The following is a 27,158-nucleotide window of genomic DNA, read 5'->3' on the forward strand; positions in this document are numbered from 1 at the left end:
ATCACATTCTTAAAGGGAGTGCTCCAAGATTGTAGAGTAGACCTACACAAGGGTGGAATGGGCTACAAGACCATCGCCAAGCAGCTTGGTGAGAAGGTGACAACAGTGTGATTATTTGCAAATGGGAGAAACACAAAAGAACTGTCGAACTCACCTCGTGGAGTTGCAATAATCATGAGAGCAGTGACTGAAATCCTGCAGTGCCCACAAGGTCCCCCTGCTCAAGAAAGCACATGTACAGGGCCGTCTGAAGTTTGCCAATGAACATCTGAATGTTTCAGAGGAGAACTGGGTGAAAGTGTTGTGGTCAGATGAGACCAATATCGAGCTCTTTGGCATCAACTCAACACACCGTGTTTGGAGGAGGAGAAATGCTGCCTATGACCCCAAGAACACCATCCCCACCTTCAAACATGGAGGTGAAAACACTATGCTATTGGGGTGTTTTTCTGCTAAGAGGACAGAACAACTTCACCGCATCAAACGGACGATGGATGGGGCTATGTACCTTCAAATCTTCCCTCAGCCAGGGCACTGAAAATTGGTCTTGAATGGGTATTCCAGCATGACAAAGACCCAAAACACATGGCCAAGGAAACAAAGGAGTGGTTTAAGGAGAAGCACATTAAGGTCCTGGAGGGGCCTAGCCAGTCACCAGACCTACATCCCATAGAAAATCTGTGGAGGGAGCTGAAAGTTTGAGTTGCCAAACATCAGCCTCGAAACCTTAATGACTTGGAAAGAGGAGTGGGACAAAATCCCTCCTGAGATGTGTGCAAACCTGCTGGCCAACTACAAGAAACGTTTGACCTCTGTGATTGCCAACAAGAGTTTTGTCACCAAGTACTAAGTCATGTTGGAATACTTATTTCACTCATTAAAATGCAAATACATTTATAAAATTGTTGGCATGCGTTTTTCTGGATTTCTTTGTTGTTATGCTGCCTCTCACTTTTCAAATAAACCTACCATTAAAATGATAGACTAAAAATGTCTTTATCAGTGGGCAAACATACAAATAACTTTTTTCCTCACTGTAGCATACTAGGACAGAGATTAAACAGACCTGGTCAGCCAACGAGGTGCTGAGCATGCTCATAAGTTCTCTCTCAGCAGTCAGCCTCCACATCTGCTCCCAGCCAATGCGACGTAGCCTCTCTAGGTAGAGCAAGATGACCCCGGTGTTAAAGCCTCGTCCCAGGGCGGGCCAGGGTTTGTGGTTCTTCCATAGGTTACCCAGGTACCAATCACTTTGGTTCTCCACCAGGCCTATTACCTGCTTGTCTGAAATCACAGTGTCATCATTAGTCAAAATCAGGATTACATTTTTTTTTTATCATTGATTACTGATTTGGAGTCTTAATGAGTTGGAGTTTTTACAATTTTGGGATTATAACCATTGCCAATGTTGTAATGTCCAATACCAGATTATGGCCTTGCTTCATCACTCTGACCATGTTTATCTGCTTAAACCAAGAAGGGTATCAGTCCTTTTTTCCTTACCATCATCATACTGGCCAAGCCAGTCTTATCACAATGCTCAATCAAACTGAAAGCCTTTAGGTGGTATACATACATTGAGGTAAAATTACTTTGCAGGTGTCTGACCTTAACACCAAGGAGTCAAAAGAGTTTAACTTGAAAAGACAAGGCCCCTGTTTTCATTTTATTAGCCAGGCTTAAGCCAAACCCATTTGAAAAAGAAAAACAATTCACTGGGTATTTTTAAAATAGAGACTTACAATGTTTATATGATTACCAATATAAACCATGTGCACTTTGACCACCCATTAATGGAATTACGTTCTTTTTCAGTAGCCTAAGAAACCACATGCTTTCGTGACCATGGAACATAATTATCGACTGACACCCCCTTATTCACGGGTTATCATGGTGGTCGGTATTTGCAAATTTTTCAGGCATGTTACACCTTATTGGAAAGGAAGCTGCTGAAAGTTAAAGAAGATCATGTTTGCTAAAGGAGCACTGGGCCTAGATTCAAACATAGGCTGCAGTAGTACATATACATTGGAGGCAGTGGCTTACAGTCACGAACCTAGGACATTAATAATTGATTTTACAAGCTGACAAAATTGTTGGTTGCTGTAAATATTTTACAGCTACGTCTTGTTTTCATTAAAACTGCAGTACATTTTGGCTGTTGAAGTGTTCCTCATCTTTTAATTAATTTTTCTTCGTAGTGGTGAGAATTATTTGGTCATTCACTGTTTAAGTCTTTCTTGGTCTACCAGGGCATGTGCCATTGCTGATCTAACCGATGTGTTCATTTTGTCTAATTTTTCAACAACAAAAAAATTACATAATTAAGTCCACTTTGAATTGCATTGACACTTTTTTGTTACCCGTGTTGTCAGACAGTAGCAACCAACTCCAGGTACAAAGCCTACAATCAACACTAGCTTTCATAAACAGCTCTTTTGTGCATGCACTAATCATAGAAACAAACACACAGGCCTAATATAGCCTAATAGGCCTAATAGCTGTGAAGCTAACTGTCCAAAACCTTTGGAGCCCCAAAATGCAGGATGTCAGTACAAACAGTGCTGTTACTTTAAAAAAAGTTCATCTGATATGGATGGAAATACCATCCATACCTAAAAATAAAGCTGACACTATACTTTAATCTAATCATTGTACCATTTCAAATATAAATTACTGGAGTAGAGAGCCAAAACTACAAAACTCATGTCACTGTCTAAATATGTACATCAAGACCAAACATCATACCAGTGAACTTCTTGAAGATTGCCCAGAGCTCAGCGATGTCTGTGGCGAAGGTGATGTCCGTATCCAGGACGATGACCTTTGTGAGGTCAGAGGGCAGCGCTTTGGTTAGGGTCAGTTTCATCAGGCCGTAGATACCTGAGTAGTGCTTATTTGGTATCCATGACACCTCTGACTGAGAGTGAAAAGATGGGATGGTGAGGGACAAAAAGATAAAAGCAATTTAGTTAATCAGGAAAGAGAATTAGAAGGCACAAAGTATAAAAAGAATGTAACTAGAAAGAAGACCACAGCCAACAGCTTCAAGAAAACATGACATAATTGCTTTACTGTCATTCTATGTATTTAGACCAAGCAATTTAGCAGTCCCAACATGTTAACCTGCTACTTATATGAAGTTGAGAAAATTCATAACATAACGTACATGTGCTATGTTGGCTATTTACAACTGTAAAACAGCAGTCTGTTCAGTTTCTCTTATTGGCTCTTGTATATGCTAATCTAGTATAGAAGGGGGGAGTATTTTGATGTCCACAGGCGCGAAGGTAACAGTGAACCTTTGCAGGCCCACATGCATCAGGACATAAATGAGAATCCTTCGCTGAGCTTCTTACAAAAATGGTTGATGTTGTTGAGTCCGTTGAGCTGGGAAAATAGAGGCATCATCTAGGGGTGATGAGAGGCTGGAAGAAGTTGGATAGTTACAGATCTGGGTCCAAAGAAAGCAGAAGCAGCTTTTTCACCTTGCCTTTTCATCCTGCCTTTCTCTGTTGAATGAGGGGTAAAGCATGCAGACTAAGGTAGAGGATGTTCTAGCCCAACCAATCTGCTGATCATGAGTCATGAATCCTGACAGTCAGTTTCCCACTGCCACAGCAGAGTAGACGAGCCTGGTGGAACAGTGCACAGGTTTAAGAATCTGGTCTTATAAACAGTGGCGTAAGTATGTGCAGGAAGGGGCATTTGGTGGGCCTGTGCTATAAACCTAAAGGGAGATGCTGTGCCGTCTTATTGTCATGTGTATTCCCTGTCGCAGGCAGAAACAGCAGCGATGGAGACCTATGTGGGGAAGAAGGATGGGGGTTTGCGTCCACACATTGACTACAGGGCGTTAAAAAAACTGACAGTCTATTATTCATATCCCATCTCCCTGATTTCCCAATACATCGAGTCAATGCATGGGGCGCGCTTCTTCACGAAATTGGACATCAGGAGCCTGTACAATTTGGTGAGAATCCGAGAAGGAGACGAGTGGAAAACAGCCTTCAGCACCACCACGGGGCACTATGAATACCTGGTGATGCTGTATGGGTTAATGAATGCCCCGGCAGTGTGTCAGTCCTTTGTGAACGATGTGTTTAGGGACATGCTGGGGCACGGAGTGGTGGTTTACATCGACGACATCCTCGTATATTCCGCTACGCGTGCTGAGCATGTGTCTCTCATTCGCAGGGTGCTGAAGCGGCTGTTGGAGCATGGAAGTGTGCGTTCTTCCAGCGAGCCGTCTCTTTCCTCAGGTTTCAGATTTCCGCCGATGGGGTGGAAATGGAGGTCGATCGCATGTCAGCCATGCGTAATAGGCCCGTTCCTACCACGGTTAAGGCGGTGCAGCGATTTATTGGGTTTGCCAATTTGTACCGTAGGTTCATACGGGGGTTCGGCGAGGTAGCAGCTCCTATTACTTCCTTATTGAAGGGTGGGCCGAGCCGGATCACCTGGACGGCTGAGGCAGACATGGCATTGCGCACCCTTAAGAGAATGTTCACCTCTGCCCCGGTTCTGGCTCACCCCGATCCGTCACTGCCGTTCATAGTGGAGGTGGATGCCTCGGAGGTAGGGATAGGTGCTGTGCTATCCCAACTGTCAGGTACCCCTCCTAAGCGTTGCCCCTGCGCTTTTTACTTATGGAAGCTCAGGCCCTCAGTTCACGTCTCGGGTTTGGAAGGCCTTTATGGGCCGATTGGGGGTCTCGGTCAACCTCACCTCCGGATTCCACCCTGAAGCTAATGGGCAGGTGGAGCGTGTGAACCAAGACCTGGGGAGGACCGGCAGGGGGAGTGGTCGGAGTTCCTGCACTGGGCAGAGTATGCCCAGAATACGCTCCGCCACTCCTCCACTTCCTTGACCCCCTTCCAGTGTCTCCTGAGGTACCACCCGGTCTTGGCACCGTGGCAGAGCCAGCCCGAGACCGGGGCTCCGGCGCTGGATGACTTGTTCTGGTGCGCCGAGGACACCTGGTCCGTGGCCAATCGACACATCCAGCGCGACCTGGAACCTCCCTCTCCGCCTGCCCTGCCAGAAGCTGGGGCCGAGGTTTGTGGGGCTGCTCAAAGTCCTGGGGAGAGTGAACGAGGTAACTTATAAATTACAACTGCTCCCTGATTACAGGATTAACACCTCGTTTCACGTTTCTCTCCTCAGGCCGGTGGTGGCTGATCCCCTCCATCAGACTGAGGTGCAGGGGGTCCCTCTGCCCCCTCTGGACATCGAGGGGGGCCCGGCGTACTCTGTCCGTTCCATCCTCGATTCGAGAGGAGGGGCCTGCAGTACCTGGTGGAGTGGTCAGGGGTATGGCCCGGAGGAGCGTTGCTGGGTGTCGGCGGTGGACATTCATGATCCGGAGCTCCTGCCCGACTTCCATCGTCGGCGCCCTGATCGTCCTGCACGGTGTCCTCCGGGTCGGGACGCGTGCCATACCTCCCTACGTGGTATTCGGTGTGCGTCATCGCAGGCCTTCTACTCACGCCGCTCCTCCTCCCACGGCACTGTCATGTCTTGTTATTGCACACACCTGGTGTCCATTTCCTCATTAGGTTGCCTATATTAGTTCCTGTGTTTCTGGGAGTCTTTGTGAGGTATTGTTCTATGTCTGGTGTTGTACAAGATACTTTGCACGCTTGTTGTTGCGCTTTAGCGTTTGATTTTCTGTGGGCCATTTAAGTAATATTATACTAAGTTACGTTAACCGCCTCCCTGCGTTTGACTCCTTCATTCTACGCACACCACAACGACACCCATTCTGACACATATACACCGATCAGCTATAATATTATGACCACTGACAGGCGAAGTGAATAACACTGATAATCCCGTTATCATGGCACCTGTCAGTGGGTGAGATACATTCACCTAAAGGATTATTAGGAACACCATACTAATACTGTATTTGACTCCCTTTCGCCTTCAGAACTGCCTTAATTCTATGTGACATTGATTCAACAAGGTGCTGAAAGCATTCTTTAGAAATGTTGGCCTATATTGATAGGATAGCATCTTGCAGTTGATGGAGATTTGTGGGATGCAAATCCAGGGCTCCCGTTCCACCACATCCCAAAGATGCTCTATTGGGTTGAGATCTGGTGACTGTGGGGGCCATTTCAGTACAGTGAACTCATTGTCATGTTCAAGAAACCAATTTGAAATTATTCAAGCTTTGTGACATGGTGCAATATCCTGCTGGAAGTAGCCATCAGAGGATGGGTACATGGTGGTCATAAAGGGATGGACATGGTAAGAAACAATGCTCAGGTAGGCCGTGGCATTTAAACGATGCCCAATAGGCACTAAGGGGCCTAAAGTGTGCCAAGAAAACATCCCCCACACCATTACACCACCACCACCAGCCTGCACACAGCCTGTGGTAACAAGGCATGATGGATCCATGTTCTCATTCTGTTTACGCCAAATTCTGACTCTACCATCTGAATGTCTCAACAGAAATCGAGACTCATCAGACCAGGCAACATTCTTCCAGTCTTCAAATGTCCAATTTTGGTGAGCCTCTTTTTCCTATTTGTGGGGTCTTCTGCTGTTGTAGCCCATCCGCCTCAAGGTTGTGCGTGTTGTGGCTTCACAAATGCTTTGCTGCATACTTCGGTTGTAAGGAGTGGTTATTTCAGTCAAAGTTGCTTTTCTATCAGCTTCAATCAGTCGGCCCATTCTCCTCTGACCTCTAGCATCAAAAAGGCATTTTTGCCCACAGGACTGTCGCATACTGGATGTTTTTCCCTTTTCACACCATTCTTTGTAAACCCTAGAAATGGTTGTGCGTGAAAATCCCAGTATCTGAGCAGATTGTGAAATACTCAGACCGGCCCGTCTGGCACCAACAACCATGCCACACTCAAAATTGCTTAAATCACCTTTCTTTCCCATTCTGACATTCAGTTTGGAGTTCAGGAGATTGTCTTGACCAGGACCACACCCCTAAATGCATTGAAGCAACTGCCATGTGATTGGTTGATTAGATAATTGCATTCATGAGAAATTTAACAGGTGTTCCTAATAATCCTTTAGGTGAGTGTATATTTGGCAGCATGTGAACATTCTTGTGTTAGAAGCAGGAAAAATGGGCAAGCGTAAGGATCTGAGCGACTTTGACAAGTGCCAAAATGTGATGGCTAGACGACAGGGTCAGAGTATCTCCAAAACTGCAGCCCTTTTGACCAAGAAAGGATAAGCGATGAACCGGTGACAGGGTCATGGGCGGTCAAGGCTCACTGATGCACATTTTGAAGCGAAGGCTGGCCGTGTGGTCAGATTCAACAGACCAGCTACAATAGCTCAAATTGCTGAAAAGGTTAATGCTGGTACTCATAGAAGTGTGTCAGAACACACAGTGCATCTCAATTATGGGGTATGGGGCTGCAGACCAGTCAGGGTGCCCATGCTGACCCCTCTCCACTGCCGAAAGTCCCTACAATGGTCATGTGAGCATCAGAACTGGACCACGGAGCAATAGAAGAAGGTGGCCTGGTCTGATGAATCACATTTTCTTTTAAATCACATGGATAGCCAGGTGCGTGTGCGTCCCTTACCTGGATGGCACCAGGATGAGCTATGGAAAAGAGCAACCCGACGGAGGCAGTGTGATGCTTTTGGCAATCTTTTGCTGAGAATACTTGGGTCCTGCCATTCATGTGGCAGGACCCAACTTGAGCATTGTTGCAGACCATGAGCACCCTTTCATGGCAACGGCATTCCCTGATGGCATTGGCCTCTTTCAGCAGGAAAATGTGCCCTGCCAAAAAGCAAAAATGGTTCAGGAATGGTATGAGGAACAAAACAACAAGTTCAAGGTGTTGACTTGGCCTCCAAATTCCTCAGATCTCAATTCAATCCAGGATCTGTGGGATGTGCTGGACAAACAGATCTGATCCATGGAGGCCCCACCTCGCAACTTACTTAAAGGAACTCATGCTAACATCTTGGGACTCTGAGACAATCCCCATCTTCAAGCAATGCCTCAAGTCTCATCAGTTCATAAAAAAGGATACTACAGTCCACCTTCAGAGGTCTAGTGGAGTCAATACCTCGCCAGGGACAGGGCTGTTTTTGCAGCAAAAGGGAGACCTACACAATATCAGGCAGGTGGTCAATGTTTTGGCTGATCGGTGTACATTTGCAAGACACCACATTGAATTGAAGTTATTCATTTAATTCCTCGTTCAATAAATTAGGGAATTGTTTAGTTGAAGTAGAAGTTGTTTAGTTAAGTATTTTGTTGTAATGTTCTAAAATTTTCTATGAAGTGTGTCCAACCATTTACCACAAAAGCTACTATGTTCAGATCCCTGTTCGAGCCTCATAGGACAAGATCTTAAAACGGTTGCATGTAATTCAGGGCTATATCAAGTACCAGCACATGCAGCAGCTCTCCAGATTAAAGGACTGATGTGTTTCATACTGTAGCCTAACACTACAGTTATTTTACTAGGTTGGATATGAGCAGAGGGCTATGACACCTAGTCTAATGGACTAACTTGGAAAAAGACACCTCTAGCGCCTATTTCATCCTAATTCTGCAGCCAGACTACTCACTCACACCAAGACCTGGCAGCATATCAGCCCTATCCTCTGTGAGTTACATTGGCTTCCTATCTCCCAACGTATCAATTACAATTTCCACTTGCTGACATTTTCCACTTCGACCTTCTTCTTCTATATCAACCTACATGCTCACACCATTCCAGTACTGCAGGCCACCCCATAATCCCCAGGTCTAAGCAAAAAGGCTTTGGTGACAGGGCATTCTCGAAGGCTGCTCGAAGGCTCTGGAACTCTCTCCCCCAAACCATCCATGACTCTGAGACAATCCCCATCTTCCAGCAATGCCTCAAGTCGCATCAGTTCAAAATGACCTACCCATGGCCATGCCCAGTCCCACTCTCTCTGTTTTCCCACTGTATTTTTGTTTGTTTCTCTTACATGTTCTATTCTGTAAAGTGTAATGGGTTATTTCCAACTGGCGTTGAGAAAAGTTAATTTGAATGCGAACGGATCGACCTTCAACTAATCACATCAATCAATCATAATTGAAGAAAGTGTGATGTTGGTTTAGTTAAACGGCAGCCGGGTTCAAATACACTCCTATTCATCATGACAAGACTACAGTATATCCGTGGGGCCTTTAAATGTAAGCTTCTGTGATCATGCAGCTGTGTGAGGCTACCGCAAACAGGTGACCACATTTAAAACATTGTAGTACATACAGTTTAGTATATATTAAACTAGAATGCCAGTATTGGGACCAATGGGGACATACTCCTCTCAAAATTAGATCATTCTGTCGTGCATTAACATCCCTTCAAGTTTTAATATTTAGTTGGACACCATTAATCATTGTGTTAAACTGAATAAGGTTTCATTTGAAATGTAATTCCTCCACAAATAGCATCTATGAACTGTACGGCTTTTGCCACTGGCCGTTTAAATAGCTAATAAGCCTGTAACAGTCATACTACTGTCTTACTACTTGTGATAGTCATAAGAATTTAGCAATTTCTAGCGAGACTGAAAATGAACTTTACACTGCTATAACTATGTCACAACAACGCTCATTTTTCTTTCATATGTGAATGACATTGATGCAAAAATACCTATCAGTATAGGTGACGATAAACAAATTAGGTACTTAGATACATTTTCTTATCTGAATTTTTGATTAGGTTGGCAAGTGTCCAAATATTTCTATTGTTCTTATTTGAGTAGACTACCTAATCTCTATTAATTCACTATGATCTCTGTGGGTTTCGTAGTTCGGCATTTACTTAAGTTACATGCGCTTTTATTACAGACTTTTCATGCGCTTTTATTACAAGTAATTATCAGCTTGGTTTTTGTTAAGCTACCATCAGTTTACCTACTATCGTTGAAAAAATAACATTTATTTGTTAGTCAGCCAGCTGTCTGGCTTTATTCAGAAAATAATAAAAAATAATTAGTTGAATATTACATTTAAAATTCCAGCCATTTATAACGACCAATACTAATTATTTTTTTGTTAAAACCTAGCCAAAAGTTTTTCCAGCCTGCTAGACTCATAATCAAAACAGGTAAGGCAGACATTTATTTCAATATGCAGCCCAAAACAAAGGCCTATATTTTAAATAATGTTTCCTTGGCATAGTGGAAATATTTCTTATGTAATTCCTCCAATTATTTCTCCACAGAGACCTACCAAAAGACCCTCAAAGGCTTGAGGTGTTTCTGCATGATCAGCTTCCCAGATATATTTTTCCTGCATACATATTTGTACACATTTAACATATTCAAATTATTTAAAATATTTTAATTTATTATTAGCCTAGTGAGTATATAAACCTGTAAAAAGTTTCTGAACTACAAAGGTGATACAAATGTTGATATAATAAGCTAAATGTGTTATTAGGTATCATGTTATGTGGATACAATTTGATTATTGTTTAAAGATTGATTTCATGAATGTGTTCTAACAAGATATTTTTTAAAGACCCTAAAAACTTTTCCATTTCAATACACAGTAGACCATGTGTATGTTTGGCCCGTGGCCTGACAGACAGAAGATGTTTTGGCCCACCAAGCCTAAAAGATAAAGAGATTAGCAGTGTTATTCACTTCACCTGTCAGTGGTCATAATGTTATAGCTGATCGGTGTATATGTACATAGAAATTTCAATCTGTTTGATATTGAGACCAAAGGAGACATCTACAGAGACTGACCAAATAATGCTCACCATAATAAAGAAAAAAAGGAACTTCCCAACAGATCAGGAACCCTCACCAGGTCATAGATGCCAGCCACTACCATCTGCAGAATACTTTACCAGTCAAACCACAGAGACTGCAATGTACAAACAATAGGTAGCCTCAAAAACAGGATTGTGGACAGATGAGACAAATACTAAAATGAAAAAAAGGAAAAATGTATTTATTGTGAAATATGGTGAAAGGGATATTTGGCACCAAATGGAACTGTCTCACTTGCATTTATTGATGTTGTAACTGCTGACCGAAGCAGTACGGTGAATTCTGTAGTGTACAGAAACAGCTTGTCTACTCAGATACAATGATATACCTCACAACTCATTGGAAGACAGTTCACCTTGCAACATGTCAATGACCCCAAACATACTACTAAAGAACCAAGCACTTTTTCAGGGGAAGAAAGTGGAATATTCTTGACAGGCCACGTCAATTACCAGACTTGAACCCAACTGAATCTTCAGGCAAGCACCGTTCAGCTGGCCCACAATAAAATGTGTAAACCGTGGCTACCCTCTTGAGAATCAAACCCGGGTCGCCCCCACGTGAAAGGCAATGTCGTTAACCACTACACGACTACATCACACCGAATATTTCTTTAGACACCATTAACCATTGTGTTAAACTGAGTAACACTTATTAAGTTTACCTCCACCACAAATAGTATCTATGAACTGTATGACTTTTACCACTGGCCGTTTTAAAAGCTTATTAGAAAGTAATATGTCACTAGACGCCATTAAGCATTGTGTTAAACTGAGTAACGTTTCTTATTAAGTTTACCTCCTCCACAAATAGCATCTATGAACTGTATGGCTTTTGCCAATGGCCATTTTAACAGCTTATTAGCAATTTGTAAATGATATTGATACAGTATCTATCAACATATGTGACGATAACTGACTTTTTTGTCAAGTGAAGTCAGTAAGTCAGTCAGTCACTCAGTCACTCAGTCAGTAAGAGACATTTACTCTTTTAGGCCGGGTTCCGCGGTCCGGCAATAAGGCAGAAGGCAAAGACCCAAAAGAAAAAGGAAAAAAAGAATGCTACAGTACAGGCCCGGTAGAGCATCAACAGGGAAGATACACAGCGTCTGGTGATGTCTTTGGCTAATAGATTTCAGGCTTATTTCAGATTATTAGTTTTCCAATTACATTTGGTTACAATGGGGGTGGGTCTTGGATCATGGTTTTTGGATGTAAATACTCTCAAATTAAAGCCAACAGTCTGCACCTTTTAGTCATTGTTTCATGTCAAACAAAGTGCTGGAGTACAGAGAAAACAACAAACTTTAATCACTCTTAAATTCTCATTCTCTGTCTTATTATTTTTTCTCATTCAACTGTTTCCCTTCTCATTTCTTATGTGTTTTGTCCTCAATGTTTTTGGTTTAACAAAACTTTTGATTTCTTATTGATTTTATTTTTGGAAAACCAGCTTAATTACCTAGTCTCCAGTTGCTATGTCATAGATTAATGAATGAAGTGGATAGAGTATGTTTTGTGTGTGTTTAGTGCTAGCATCACGTTTGATTATTTGCATTGTAAAGCTTTGAGTTTATTGATAAAATGACCTTATGATTAATTTCCCTAATCAGTTTCTACAGGATTATTGATTTCATTGCAGCAATTATGACATTTTGCATGGCAACATTATATTATATAGGAATAGACGTGTGCTATAAATGTGTGGTGATTGGTGGAAATTGTTAGCCTTTTTCTTGTACTGCAACTATTTAAACTATTGTACACGAGCATGCATGGTAATATACTTGCTCACAAAACACTTTACCACAATTTCCAAAAGGGTTAACAACATTTTATTGATTGTGACACCTTTTCATTAAACACATTTGTTTGATAATTTTATTCATACTATTATGCAACACAATCTAGCTTTGGCATCCAAGCCACCTAGTTGTTTGATCAATTTGCACTTGTTCAAACAGATTGGATTGCCAATCGATTAAATCATGTTTTTTTCTTATAACGACCACATTACATTTTGTAAGGGTCTTTGTCTGGCATGTGAGGTAATGTTATTTTCTTTAAAGAGCTAATTTGCTTAGACACTCTTCTGTTTCCTGAAGCCTTATAAACACAGGTAGTATTGTCAAATATTAGCTTGCTGAGAGACCTTCCACCTCTGAACAGTGTTGATGTGGCACAAACTTTGAAGTCTGCTGCTTTGTAAAAATCCTCTGAATCAAAAGGTGTACTTTAGGTAACATTGCAGTAGCATTGCATTCTTAACTCTTTTTGAACCAGGAGAAAAAAAAAACCTGTCTGGGTAGGACAAGACATTAGAGAGCACAAAGAGCTTGTGTTCCTCTGAAGCTGGCACAGGGAATATTGAATATTATGATCGAGACAGAAATGGTGCAAAGTTACACAACAGGCAGACGCAGGTTGCTATGTCAGATGAGCATCATTGTTTTACAGTTTTAACCATTTATCAATAGGACATAAGCACATAAACCACCCAAACATTAGTTAGTTGGCAGATGCTCTTATCGTACAGTTAGGGTTAAACTTATTTCCTATTTTCAATTTGTTGCCTCAGGATTCGAACTAGCAACATTGCGATTAATGGACTAATGCTTTAATGTACAGCCATGGAGGAACACCAAATACCCTCTACCCCTAAAACACACACAAAGACACACACACACACACTTCAGTTTTACTTACGTGACTTCCTGGGGACATAACCAGGAAGTCATGTAAGTAGTGTGAGGAGAAAACTCACAGGTAAGAACGTATAATATAAAAAAAAAAGAAGAAAAAAAGACATAGCACACACACAAACTGCGTTCACAGTTTGAAAAAATCTGAGCTGGAAACCAAAGAGATGACTTTATTACATGATTCCACCACTGATATGCAATGGATCAACAACTCTCTATTACAATTGAAGCCAAAAATAAACACAAAGACACACCTGCTCAAAAAAAGTAAGAAAGACTCATCTACTAATACGGAAGATCTACTTTTTCTTGAAGTAGATGTTAGTGCACTGGTCAGAATCCACAAATCAACTCAAAAGGTATTGGTGGAAAACAAATTGCCGGACTGCGTAAGCGGAGCCGGCCAAGAAGAGCGAATGTCTCTTAGAGAGTGAGTGAGTGACTGACTGACCCTATAGCGTAGTGGTTAGAGAAGCGGACTTGAGAAATATAGTTCCCAAGTTCGTATTTCCTCGCAGGTGAAGCGAAGTACACATGAATTACTCCGTATAGACGAAAACTTTGGCTAAAACCGTATCTACATAATAGTAAGCCTGAAATAAAACAGTTTATGGTTATATTGCGACTGATTCTGGTGGACTTTCGAAGTACGCATTTGTGCATGCGTTTTGGGTCAGGATAGACAAACACATTTGCTGCCTTAACATACAGTAGTTACATTATAGTAAGCCTTAATTGAAACTGTACACGGTTATACTGCGACTGTTTCTGGCATGGAAAAGTTCATCTTCAGTCTCGCTAGCAATTGCAAAATTATTATTATTAATAATTTAATATAATATTCCTAGGAAGTTAGTAGATACTAGTAAGCCTATTACTGGCCAATAAGCTGTTAAAACGGCCAGTGGCAAAAGTAATGCAGTTCATAGATGCTATTGTGGAGGTAAACTTAATAAGACATGTTAGTCAGTTAAACATAATCCTCAATGGAGTCTAGCGCCTTGGCATAGTGGTTAAAGACAGTGCCTCATGTGGAAACCAAAGTTCGAATCTATTGAGAGCATTCATTAATTATTTCTTGTAGATTCCACGATTCTCTAGTCTTTTCACTTGATTAAAAAGTTAGTTATCGTCGCCTTTATTGATAGTTATGTATAAATGTAATTCATGAATGAAAGAAAAAAGTATGTTGTTTTGCTATGAAAGAAAAAATAAATGTATGCCATGAAATGAAATAGCTTTGGCAGACTCGCTAGTAATTCTTATGACTATTCCATTAAGTTAGTAGATACCAGTAAAGCTTATTACTGGCTAATATGCTGTTCAAACAGCCAGTGGCAAATGCCATACGTAGACGCTATTTGTGGTGGAGGTAAATTTAGTAAGAAACGTTAGTCAGTTTAACTGTATCAATATCATTCACAAATGGTCAATTAACTATTAAAACGGCCAGTGTCAGGATAGAGACAAGAGGCTATACCGACACCTGGGTAAATGTACAGCTCTGTGGTGTAGTGGTTAACGACACAGCCTTTCATGAGGGAGACGCGGGTTTGAATCTCGAAATGGCAACACTTTCTATTGCGGGCCGGCTGAACTAGGCTTGCCAGGTTTCTTGTTAATATGAAACTGTCTGATAAACATAATAAGAAAAGTATTGATAAAAGAAAGAATGTGCTCTGACTATCATTTAATTAGCATCCACATTAATCACACTGAATATCCAAGGGGACAGGACTACTGCAAATGTCATCAAAGCCTGCTACATGACAACAGGTTTATAACTAAGATATGGGACATGGGATATCATAATCAACTTCTTTCTAGATAACATGGGTATGCCCAATCATCATATAGTATGTGATGCTTTCAATCTTATTTTTATAGGCTACACATTACAATATCCAGCTATAAAGAAAATAGAATACCAGATAAAGGAGACTTAAATGAGATATAGGAATTAATAGTAGAGATAGAGAGCAACAAAACAAATGAAGACAGAGGTTCAGAATGAAAGAAGCAAAAGAAATAGAGGTACTTATACAATAAAGTGAAACTTGGGAAACATTCTCTCTAAATTTGAAGCTTAGGAATGCAACAAAGACAGGTACTGAAAATGTTCACAGAAGACGGAGTTCTCCACAAATTACCTAATGATATTTTGTGCAAATGTTCGCCCTACAATCTCCAATGCTAAATGCAAAATGCACAAATGCACAGAAAGATCAAGGGAAATATTTTTTTACTGCTAATTTACCAAGTAAGTGGACTTAGACTTTTTATGAAACTACAACCTGGATGATAACTGCTTTGCTCAGAGAAATCAGAGCAGATTATTCACATTGCAGGCTCAGGGACTCAAACTAATCATTAAGGCTTCCCTGCAGCCTCAGTTCTGTGTGGTTTCAGATACACACAGACATTATACATGCAGGTAAAAACACTGCCCACAAACTCATACAGTCACACATAACATGCATGCAAAAATACACATTCCTCTTGAACATACACACACATACACACACCATCCAACACAGAAAAAGGGTAATTCCCCTCTTTCCCGCAGAGTAGCTCTCAAAATGAATGAATTAGCTTTTGGATGTTTGCAGTTTGATGGAAGAAGAGTAGGAACATGTTAGGCTGAGTGATAGAGATATATAGAGAGAAGAAAGCTAGGGATGGTACATCTGCACCACACACCACAGAGAATTACTGTTTTACCTTGAGTTCATCTGCATCGTAGAAACTGACTTGTACAGACGGAACCATCCAGGACTGGAACAGTAAACTCAGGATCTGATTGGCTACAGCATCCGTGATGAAGTGAAAATGTAGAGGGTTTCTCCTAAAAGACAGGAAGAGAGAAACATAATTGCTCATTCTCTGTAATTATGTAAGATTCTGACATCTACTATATCACTCCTTTCAGAAATGCATAAATATTTATTTAAAAATGGCCATTGAATTACTTAAGCCTAATTATCTTAGGATTCATGAAGCAGAGCAAACAGCTACTGTTACTACATTATAAACCTATGCAATTAAAATCAAAAGAAATGAAATTTAATAATGTTGAAAAATCTAAACTAATCTGGCTTCAAAAGCTAGTGTTACCCTTTTTGGCTGAAAGCAGTTGTATTTGTTTCATGTAACTGGCTATCAGTCTCTTACATCAGCTGGAATATTTTTTTGCCCACTCTTCTTTACAAAACTACTTCAACTGTGTCATTATCAAGTTTTTTAATGCATGTACGCTTCAAGTCATCCTACAGCATTTCAAGAGGATTACGATTTGGGCTTTGGCCCATTCCATAACACACCATTTCTTTATTTTGACCCATTCTGTTGTTGCTTTGCTTATGTGTTTGGTATCCCTGTCTTGTTGCAAGGTCCATGTTTGGTTCAGCTTCAGCTGGCAGACCTCCTATATTTTTTAAGAACTCTGGTACAATTTAGAATTCATGGTTGACTCCGTGATGGCAAATTGATCAAGCCCTATGGCAGCAAAGAGGTCCCAACCATAATGCCACCACCTTCATGCTTTACGGTTGGTATAAGGTTCTTCTAATAAAAGACAGTATTTTGTTTTATGTCAAACATGGCCCTTGGCATTGCAGCCAAACAACACCACCTTTGACTCATTTGTTCAGACCACATTGTTCCAGCAGTTACATTGATACTTCAGACAGTGACATTATGAAATGATGTCCTTCTAATTGCTTGGAAATGGCTCTGTATGCCCTCTGGTGTCATGGGGCCAAGAATCTTTGCACAATGTATTACCCCACACCCATATGGTTAAAACCAAAACAGACCAAGTATCTAATAATTATGGAAGGCTGGACCCCCTTAATTTACATTCTAATGATTTTAAAATCAGTTGCAAATCAGTAATATTAGCCACTTTATGGTATGGTAAAGGTAATGGTGAACTACATTTTTGCATACTGAAATTGCTTTTCTGTTTATTTTAATTGTTTAAAAATGTGTGATCTGTCAAATTGGGTTACTTTATCAATGAATGTGGTTGGAATCTAGCTGAAATATCTATGTGCCCAAATATGTAAAACATACAGCTTTCCAGGGAGTGCGCTTACTTCATCAAATGACTGGTTGTACGGTTTCTTTAGATCTTATTTGTTACCTGTGGAATAGGATGGACTTGACCAAGGTGACGACATCTCTGCTGGCATTGTGACCAGCACACACACAAGCTACATGGATCAGCTGCACAGAAAAGAGAGGGAAAGTAGAAGCTATTGGGAATTTCAACAACCTATGCCTACATTTCAGCATTACAACGTACACACGTATTATTTAAACATACACTACCATTCTACAATTGTCATTTACAACATTAACAATGTCTACATTGAATTTCCGATCAATATTATGTTATTTTAATGGCCCATAATTTGCTTTTCTTTCAAAAACAGGGACATTTATATGTGACCCCATAGTGTAACTACAATGTTATCTAATCCAAACACTATAGACCGTAGATTTGATATACTAACATTACAATAACACATCACCATAACAATGACATATCACTGTAACGCCAATTACATATCACTATAACACCAATGACATGCAACCATCATACAAATGACGTGCTGCTAAAACCCTAATAGCATATCAGTTAAAACCAATGACATAACACCATAACACAAAATAATCTACTGTGCAGTAGTAAATTGTAGTAGTAGTGACAGAATTTTTTATTTTTTTTGGCTCTTTATACAAGAACATTGGATTTGAAATGAAACAATAACTAAGAGGTTAGACCGAAGGAATTAACATCTAAACACTGAATTACAACCCCTTATACACACATTCCCTTCCATGTTCGGGGACCAAAAGAAATTGGACAAATTCACATAATCTCAAACAAAGCTGTCATATTTAGTAGTTAGTGGTGATGTCTATGTTTTACGACTGCCTTAAGCCTGTAAAACATAGACATCACCAGATGATTGGTATCTTGGTGATGCTCTGCCAGGTGTGTTCTGCAGCAATCTTCACTTCCTGTTTTTGCAGTCCATCAGAAAAGCAGAACTTAATTTTTGGTACAGAAACCTTTGTTTGCAATTACAGAGGCCATACGTTTTCTGTAGTTCTTGACCAGGTTTGCACACACTGCAGCAAGGATTATGGCCCACTCCTCCATACAGACCTTCTCCAGATTCTTCAGGTTTCGGGGCTGTCGTTGGGCAATACAGACTTTCAGCTCCCTCCAAAGATTTTCTATTGGGTTCAGGTCTGGAGACTGGCTAGGCCACTCCAGGACCTTGAGATGCTTCTTACGGAGTCACTCCTTTGTTGCCCTGGTTGTGTGTTTCGGGTCGTTGTCATGCAGGAAGACCCAGCCTGAAGACCCTTCAATGCTCTTACTGAGGGAAGGAGGTTGTTGGCCAAGATCTCGAGATACATGGCCCCATCCATCCTCCCCTCAATACGGTGCAGTCGTCCTGTCCCCTTTGCAGAAAAGCATCCCCAAAGAATTATGTTTCCACCTCCATGTTTCACAGTTGGGATGGTGTTCTTGGGGTTGTACTCATCCTTCTTATTTCTATTTTTGTCTCATCAGACCACATGACCTTCTCCCATTCCTCCTCTGGATCATCCAGACTTCAGACAGTCCTGGACATGCGCTGGCTTGAGCAGGGAAACCATGCGTGCGCTGCAGGATTTTAATCCATGACGGCGTAGTGTGTTACTAATGGTTTTCTTTGAGACTGTGGTCCCAGCTCTCTTCAGGTCATTGACCAGGTCCTGCCGTGTAGTTCTGGGCTGATCCTTCATCTTCCTCATGATCATTGATGCCCCACGAGATGAGATCTTGCATGGACCCCCAGACCGAGGGAGATTGACCGTCATCTTGAACTTCTTTCATTTTCTAAAAATTGTGCCAACAGTTGTTGCCTTCTTACCAAGCTGCTTGCCTATTGTCCTGTAGCCCATCTCAGCCTTGTGCAGGTCTACAATTTTATCCCTGATGTCCATACACAGCTCTTTGGTCTTGGCCATTGTGGAGAGGTTGGAGTCTGTTTGATTGAGTGTGTGGAGAGGTGTCTTTTATACAGGTAACGAGTTCAAACAGGTGCAGTTAAAACAGGTAATGAGTGGAGAACAGGAGGGCTTCTTAAAAAAAAATTTGAACAGGTCTGTGAGAGCTGGAATTCTTACTGGTTGGTATGTGATCAAATATGTCATTCAACAAAATGCAAATTAATTATTTTAAAATCATAAAATGTGATTTTCTGGATTCTGCTGAAAGTCTGTATTGCCCAGCGACAGCCCAGAAACCTGAAGAATCTGGAGAAGGTCTGTATGGAGGAGTGGGCCAAAATCCCTGCTGCAGTGTGCGCAAACCTGGTCAAGAACTACAGGAAACGTATGGTCTCTGCAATTGCAAATAAAGGTTTCTGTACCAAAAAAAAAGTTCTGCATTTCTGATGTATCAAATACTTATGTCATACAATAAAATGCTAATTAATTACTGAAAAATCATACAATGTGATTTTCTGGATTTTTGTTTTAGATTCCATCTCTCACAGTGGAAGTGTACCTATAATTTGGCACTTGTCCAAGTTGCTCAGATCCTTAAGCTTGCCCATTTTTCCTGCTTCGAACACATCAATTTTGAGGACCGAATGTTCACTTGCTGCCAAATATATCTCACCCACTGACAGGTGCCATGATAACAAGATCATCAGTGTTATTCACTTCGCCTGTCAGTGGTCATAATGTTATAACTGATCGGTGTATATGTACATAGAAATTTCAATCTGTTTGATATTTTAAAACACTGACACTCAAAATCAGCTATGGTATGGTGACATTGATGAGAAAATATTTGTAAATCTAAATGTGTTAAAGAAAAATCTAAATGTGTTGCTTGCATAAATATTCAACCCCCAAATAATAATACAATTTGTAGGGCAAATTTTTGCTGGAATTAAAATATTTTGGTAACTACAGTGGGGAGAACAAGTATTTGATACACTGCCGATTTTTCAGGTTTTCCTACTTACAACGTATAAAATGCTAATTAATTATTTAATTACTTAAAAATCCTACAATGTGATTTTCTGGATTTCTGTTTTAGATTCCGTCACTCACACTTGAAGAGTACCTATGATAAAGACTTCTACATGCTTTGTAAGTAGGAAAACCTGCAAAATCGGTAGTGTATCAAATACTTGTTCTCCCCACTGTTCTCCCCTCCTTTTTAGCTGTCTCTATTTGATCTATTCTAATTTATCGATCCCCTTGCACTGACACTTCTTTAGTCCTCATGTCAGACAGCAGCAACTGACTCCAAATCAAATGCAAAGCCTAGAACAAGACTAGACATTGACACTGACATCTTTCACATCCACTAATGTAGTAAACAAACACATCTTTCTAATAAGATGCCGCTTTGATGGCAGTTATTATATGACAATGTACAAAACTAATTCAACTAAATCTCAGTGAAATAAGTTTGCATCCTTGCTCACCTCACACTTCTGTACCATGGGGGAACGGGGACACTCTGTGTGATTGGTTCTCTCTTCTGCAGTGTTCTCGACATCTTCAGGGCCAGTGTCAGCTGACGCCCCCCACACTGCATTGCCGTAATTGCCAACATCAGCCGCCTGGCCAGCTGTGCCCTGTGCTTGGCTGAGCTGCAGGCGGATCTGCCGGTTCTCCTCCTCCACCTCACGCACACGTGACTCTAGAACTGCCCGCTCTAAAACATGTGCTTCAGGGGTTTCCACCAGACAGGGGGGCAGGAGGAGGGACCGCCCATCTATAGAGGAGATGTAGGGGTAGAAAAGGTGAGTAGAGAATGGAATTCATATTTTATTTATTTATTTTGCTCAGGGTGTATGTCCATAGTCCACACATTACATTTTATCACTGGTGATAATATTATCTAAACTTGGGCGATGGCCAGGGTTGGGTAGATTACTTTTTAAATGTAATCTGTTACAAGTACATTTAGATTACTTTCATATAAAGAGGCATTAGAAGACAAATAGGAATATAACCAATTGAATACTTTTTGCGGGATCAATCAGTGTCACTGTATAAAAAGCTGTCCAAAAACAGAATTAGCATTTTACCTTACAGGTTATGTACGGTGACTTTGGAAATGGTTTCTAAATCATTGCTTTCTACTTCAATATGATTAGGCTACATCTCTACATCACACTAAAGTCGGTCCGATATTCAGTCATTCCAATTTATCCAATAACCCTTGATCTTCCAGAATCTGACTTTATCTGAACATAACCCAAAATCTAAGGATATGTTATCCTACTGTTATTTGTGTTTTACTCTTCCGATATTGGTGTATTTTAATGAGAATAGTGAGACCAGACCTGTCATCATTTGAAAACATTTGGTGCATTATGAAACAAAAAATACGACCAGTAGTTTCATGTTTTGCTCCACAACCACTAACATTGTTAAAGCTATGCAGAAACCCCAGGTAAGCAAATGCACATTCATTATCGTTAACACCCACACTCCAATATATGTTTTTCAGCGCAGAAACAGAACCTGTGATTATTAGGACCACCAGCGATGGACTTTCAAAAAGTAAATGAAAGAAAAATATATTTTTTACTTTAAGCTTGCACTCTAAGCTTAAAGAAAATGTTGGCCACAGCCAATGACAACCAATGATCACATATTTCTGAGATCCAGAGCAGGCAGAATCACAAGGCCTACTTGTATGGAGTTGAGGTGGCTGCATCAAATGCAAATCATCATCCTTTGGCAGAGTGCTTCCCCACACACCTTTCCTCCTCAAATATTGTGATGAATTACATATGTTTTATCTTGAAGGCAGCGCCATGTTACAGCTCTCCAACCTGGTCTCATTGGAATATGTAGACTATTTTAAGTACATTTATTGCACCCAATTTTGTATGATATGTTACGTTATGTAAGGTAACATTACAATGTGCTACCAAAATGTTTAATACATTATGAATTGGCTAAAATGTAACATATACTACAAACGCTATTAAAACGTATCAGATGTCACGAATGATATTAAAACTTATGATATGTTACAAATGGTACAAAAACTTATGATATGTTACAAATGTTACGAAAACATATCATACATTACGAATTTGCACATAAATTCCAAGCTGTGTTTCGAACCGGTGACATTCAGCTCCGCAGATGAACGTCCTACCCATGGCTCCATACAGGGATAGCATATTTGGAGGGACGAGTAATGGCCTTACCAAGGTTGCTACAATATATAATAAATGCATTTTAACGTTACAATTACTGTTAGGTATCACCGCACTTGGGTTAAGGTTAGAAATCACAGCACTGTTAGAAAATGAAAAAGGTTAGGTTAAGGTTTGGTTAGGGTTAGGTATCATAGCACTGGGGTTAAGGTTAGGGTTTCGGTTAAGGTTACTGGCCCATGCGGTTGCCCCCAAGTGCATCAAGTCCACAACCATTGTGATTGCCAAAGCAGTCCAATGCGTCAAGCCTGAATGACTTCATGTCTTGATGCAGGCCTGGCAATTTATGGTGAAAACCGCCCAGCACATCACTGGTGCCCAGATTCCCTACCATCATAGACCTCCAGTGCAAGCGGCATCTGCATAGGGCACACAGCATCATCAGGGACCCTTCACATCCATGCCACTAACTGTTTGCCCTCCCACAATCAGGCAGGTGGTACAGGTCTCTTCGTTCCTGAACCAGCAGGCTCAGGAAGTTTCTTTCCAGCTAGGTGAGAAGGCGACAACAGTTGGTGCGATTATTTGCAAATGGAAGGAACACAAAAGAATTGTCAATCTCCCTCGGTCTGGGGCTCCAAACAAGATCTCACCTTGTGGAGTTGCAATGATCATGAGAAAAAGATAGGAATCAGCCCAGAACTACACGGGACGATCTTGTCAATGATCTCAAGGCAGCTGGGACCATAGACATCAAGAAAAACAATTGGTAACACACTACGCCGAGAAGGACTGAAATCCTGCAGCGCCTGCAAGGTCCCCCTGCTCAAGAAAGCACATGTACAGGCCATTGAAGTTTGCCAATGAACATCTGAATGTTTCAGAGGAGAACTGGGTGAAAGTTTTGTGGTCAGATGAGACCAAAATCGAGCTCTTTGGCATCAACTCAACTCGCCGTGTTTGGAGGAGGAGGAATGCTGCCTATGACCCCAAGAACACCACCCACCGTCAAACATGGATGGGAAAACATTATGCTTTGGGGGTGTTTTGCTGCTACAGGGACACGACACCCTCACTGCATCAAAGGGACGATGGACGGGGCTATGTACTGTCAAATCTTCCCTCAGCCAAGGCATTGAAAATTGGTCGTGGATGGGTATGCCAGCATGACAATGACCCAAAACACATGGCCAAGGAAACAAAGGAGTAGCTCGAGAAGAAGCACAGACCTTAATCCCATAGAAAATCTGTAGAGGGAGCTGAAGGTTCGAGTTGCCAAACGCCAGCCTCGAAACCTTAATGACCTTAATGGGACAAAATCCCTCCTGAGATGTGTGCAAACCTGGTGGCCAACTAAAAGAAACGTCTGACCTCTGTGATTGCCAACAAGGGTTTTGCCACCAAGTACTAAGTCACGTTCGCAGAGGGGTAAATGCAAATGCAATTTATAACATTTTTGGCATGCATCTTTCAGGTTTTTTTGTTGTTATTCTGTCTCTCACAGTTCAAATAAACCTACCATTTAAATTATAGATTGATAATTTCATTGTCAATAGGCAAACGTACTAAATCAGCAGAAGATCCAATAATTGTTTCCCCCACTGTAGTAGATCAATGTTGATCACATGTAGCGGGACAAAATCCATTTTACCTCTAAACTTAGTATTGCAATCATATTCATTAAATTCCTTTTATATTAGGAGATTAACAAAATATGAAATATATAATCTGTCTGAATAAGAAATGTCAATTATTTTATAGAACCATGAAGATGATCCAGCTTCCTATGTAATTCATCAAAAGTATCACAGTAATTCATCATTAGTGAAACAAAGTAAAAATTATATCCTTGACCAGAGGTGTTGCTTAGGATCACAATACATTTGGGGCTTAGCACCAGCCCAACCCACTCCACCAGGTGAGACCACAATGGATTTGTTGTGATGCTGTGTGTGGTTCTAACCGCCGTCTTACTGGGTTTTAATATAAGGCCTACATTATATTGTGGCATCACTGTGGAACCTGAAATATTCCCAAACAACAGAGGATTAGTTATTTTTCAGCACCAAATCATCCCTAGTCTCTATCTCATTGTCCTCTGGGTTAATTTTTTTAATCGATCCTCTTCATCTCCTTAACAGCAAGCCCCACTCTGCACTATTCTTTCACAGTGCGCTCTACGCTGCATATTCATGTTTCTGACAGTCTGACACTTTCGTTAGATATAGAGCCATCACAGAATTTTGATGTTTTAAGAATACTCACTTTAACTCACTTTTAATAAATTGGGAGGAGTGAGAGGCATGAACAGCACATGCTACCTTGCACCTTCAATTTGACTTCATTGCATGTTTAGAATTGCCATTTGTACATGAATTTGCCTTCATTGCCCATTTTCACATCCCACCTATATCACAGATTTTTCTTAAGTGTTTCACTTTTACATTTTCTGCACTCTATTCTACACTTCGGGTTAGATGCTAACTGCATTTCATTGTACTGTACTTGTACCTATACAATGACAATAAAGTAATAAAGTTAATCTAATCTAAAGTTAGGTATCACAGCACTGAAGTTCAGGTTAGGGTTAAGGTTTGGGTTATGGTTAGAATGAAAATCATTGGTAACATATTGACCATATAAAAACATTACTTGCCCCCCTTAACAGGAAGTTCCTATTTGGAGCAGCTGGTAGTGCACCTATCTGAAAGACAGAGATTGACGTGAAGGCAAGCACCATTTCTGTTTGAATAATGAGTAAGACTTGCAATATTTCCGTTGGCCTTACCATTAAAGAACAACTGATTCTTGTGAACTGCTAACTAAGCCATTTAATATTTAAGTAAATTGTATTTTTCCTGGGAAACACAGTTGATATGAGTTGAGATGAAATACATGCTATAGATTAGGAACATTATGCACCGATATTTGTACATTATGCATTAAGTATTTGTTTTTATCTCCACAAATTAGCAGTAATTATTCAATGCTTAATACATTATAATTTATGCTGCCTTCAGTGACATAAAATCAATAACAATGTTATTACTGGGGATCCCCTCCAAGAACTGCCACCTTAACGTGGTGGAGGGGTTTGAGTACCCGAGTGACCCTAGGAGCTATGTTGTCTGGGGCTATATGCCCCTGGTAGGGTCTCCCAAGGCAAACAGGTCTTAGGCGACGGTTCAAAACCCCCTTAATGATGTATAACATTTTGAGTACCGTGACGTCGCCCGGTATGGTGCAGCCGGGGCCCCACCCTGGAGCCAGGCCCGGGGTTGGGGCTCGTATGCGAGCGCCTGGTGGCCGGGCCTTCCCCCATGGGGCCCGGCCGGACTCAGCCCGAACGGGCGACGTGAGGCCGCCTTCCCGTGGGCCCACCACCCGCAGGAGGGACCATAAGGGGCCGGTGTGAAGAGGATCGGGCGGCAGTCGAAGGCAGGGGCCTAGACAACCCGAACTCTGGACACGGAAACTGGCTATAGGGACGTGGAATGTCACCTCGCTGGCGGGGAAGGAGCCTGAGTTAGTGCGTGAGGTTGAGAGGTTCAGATTAGAGGTAGTCGGGATCACCTCTACGCACGGCTTGGGCTCTGGAACCACACTCCTTGAGAGAGGATGGACTCTTCACCACTCTGGAGTTGCCCATGGTGAGAGGCGGCAGGCTGGTGTGGGTTTGCTTATAGCTCCCCAGCTCTGCCGCCATGTGTTGGAGTTTACCCCGGTGAACGAGAGGGTCGTTTCCCTGCGCCTATGGGTTGGGGATAGGTCTCTCACTGTTGTTTGTGCCAACGGGCTGAACGGCAGTGCAGAGTACCCAACCTTCTTGGAGTCTCTGGGAGGGGTGCTGGAAAGTGCTCCAACTGGGGACTCTATCGTTCTACTGGGGGACTTCAACGCCCACGTGGGCAACGACAGTGACACCTGGAGGGGCGTGATTGGGAGGAACGGCCCCCCTGATCTGAACCCGAGCGGTGTTCAGTTATTGGACTTCTGTGCTAGTCACAGTTTGTCCATAACGAACACCATGTTCAAGCATAAGGGTGTCCATCAGTGCACGTGGCACCAGGACACCCTAGGCCGCAGGTCGATGATCGACTTTGTTGTCGTCTCATCTGACCTGCGGCCGTATGTCTTGGACACTCGGGTGAAGAGAGGGGCGGAGCTGTCAACTGATCACCACCTGGTGGTGAGTTGGATCCGATGGCGGGGGAGGAAGCTGGACAGACTCGGCAGGCCCAAGCGTACTGTAAGGGTCTGCTGGGAACGTCTGGCCGAGTCTCCTGTCAGAGAGATCTTTAACTCCCACCTCCGGCAGAGCATCGACTGGATCCTGAGGGAGGCTGGAGATATTGAGTCCGAGTGGACCATGTTCTCCACCGCCATTGTCGAAGCGGCCACTCGGAGCTGTGGCCGTAAGGTCTCCGGTGCCTGTCGAGGCGGCAATCCCCGAACCTGGTGGTGGACACCGGAAGTAAGGGATGCCGTCAAGCTGAAGAAGGAGT

The 27,158-nt window shown here is 41.8% G+C and overlaps 1 protein-coding gene across 6 annotated transcripts in view; it reads right to left on the bottom strand.

The window, feature by feature from the left end:
- Window positions 1-27,158, bottom strand: part of large2 (LARGE xylosyl- and glucuronyltransferase 2) — a 158,713-nt gene that overhangs the window by 31,917 nt on the left and 99,638 nt on the right. For all 6 annotated transcript variants that reach the window (XM_013131118.4, XM_013131117.4, XM_013131119.4 and 3 more), the window contains 5 exons: window positions 20,959-21,251; window positions 17,598-17,680; window positions 16,175-16,298; window positions 2,749-2,920; window positions 1,067-1,284 (listed from right to left, as the gene is read on the bottom strand). In XM_013131118.4, the coding sequence (XP_012986572.2) occupies window positions 1,067-1,284; window positions 2,749-2,920; window positions 16,175-16,298; window positions 17,598-17,680; window positions 20,959-21,251 (890 nt within the window). The remainder of the gene's footprint in view (window positions 1-1,066; window positions 1,285-2,748; window positions 2,921-16,174; window positions 16,299-17,597; window positions 17,681-20,958; window positions 21,252-27,158) is intronic.

The sequence above is a fragment of the Esox lucius genome, chromosome 2 (genome assembly GCF_011004845.1).
Source record: "Esox lucius isolate fEsoLuc1 chromosome 2, fEsoLuc1.pri, whole genome shotgun sequence".
Classification (NCBI taxonomy): domain Eukaryota; kingdom Metazoa; phylum Chordata; class Actinopteri; order Esociformes; family Esocidae; genus Esox; species Esox lucius.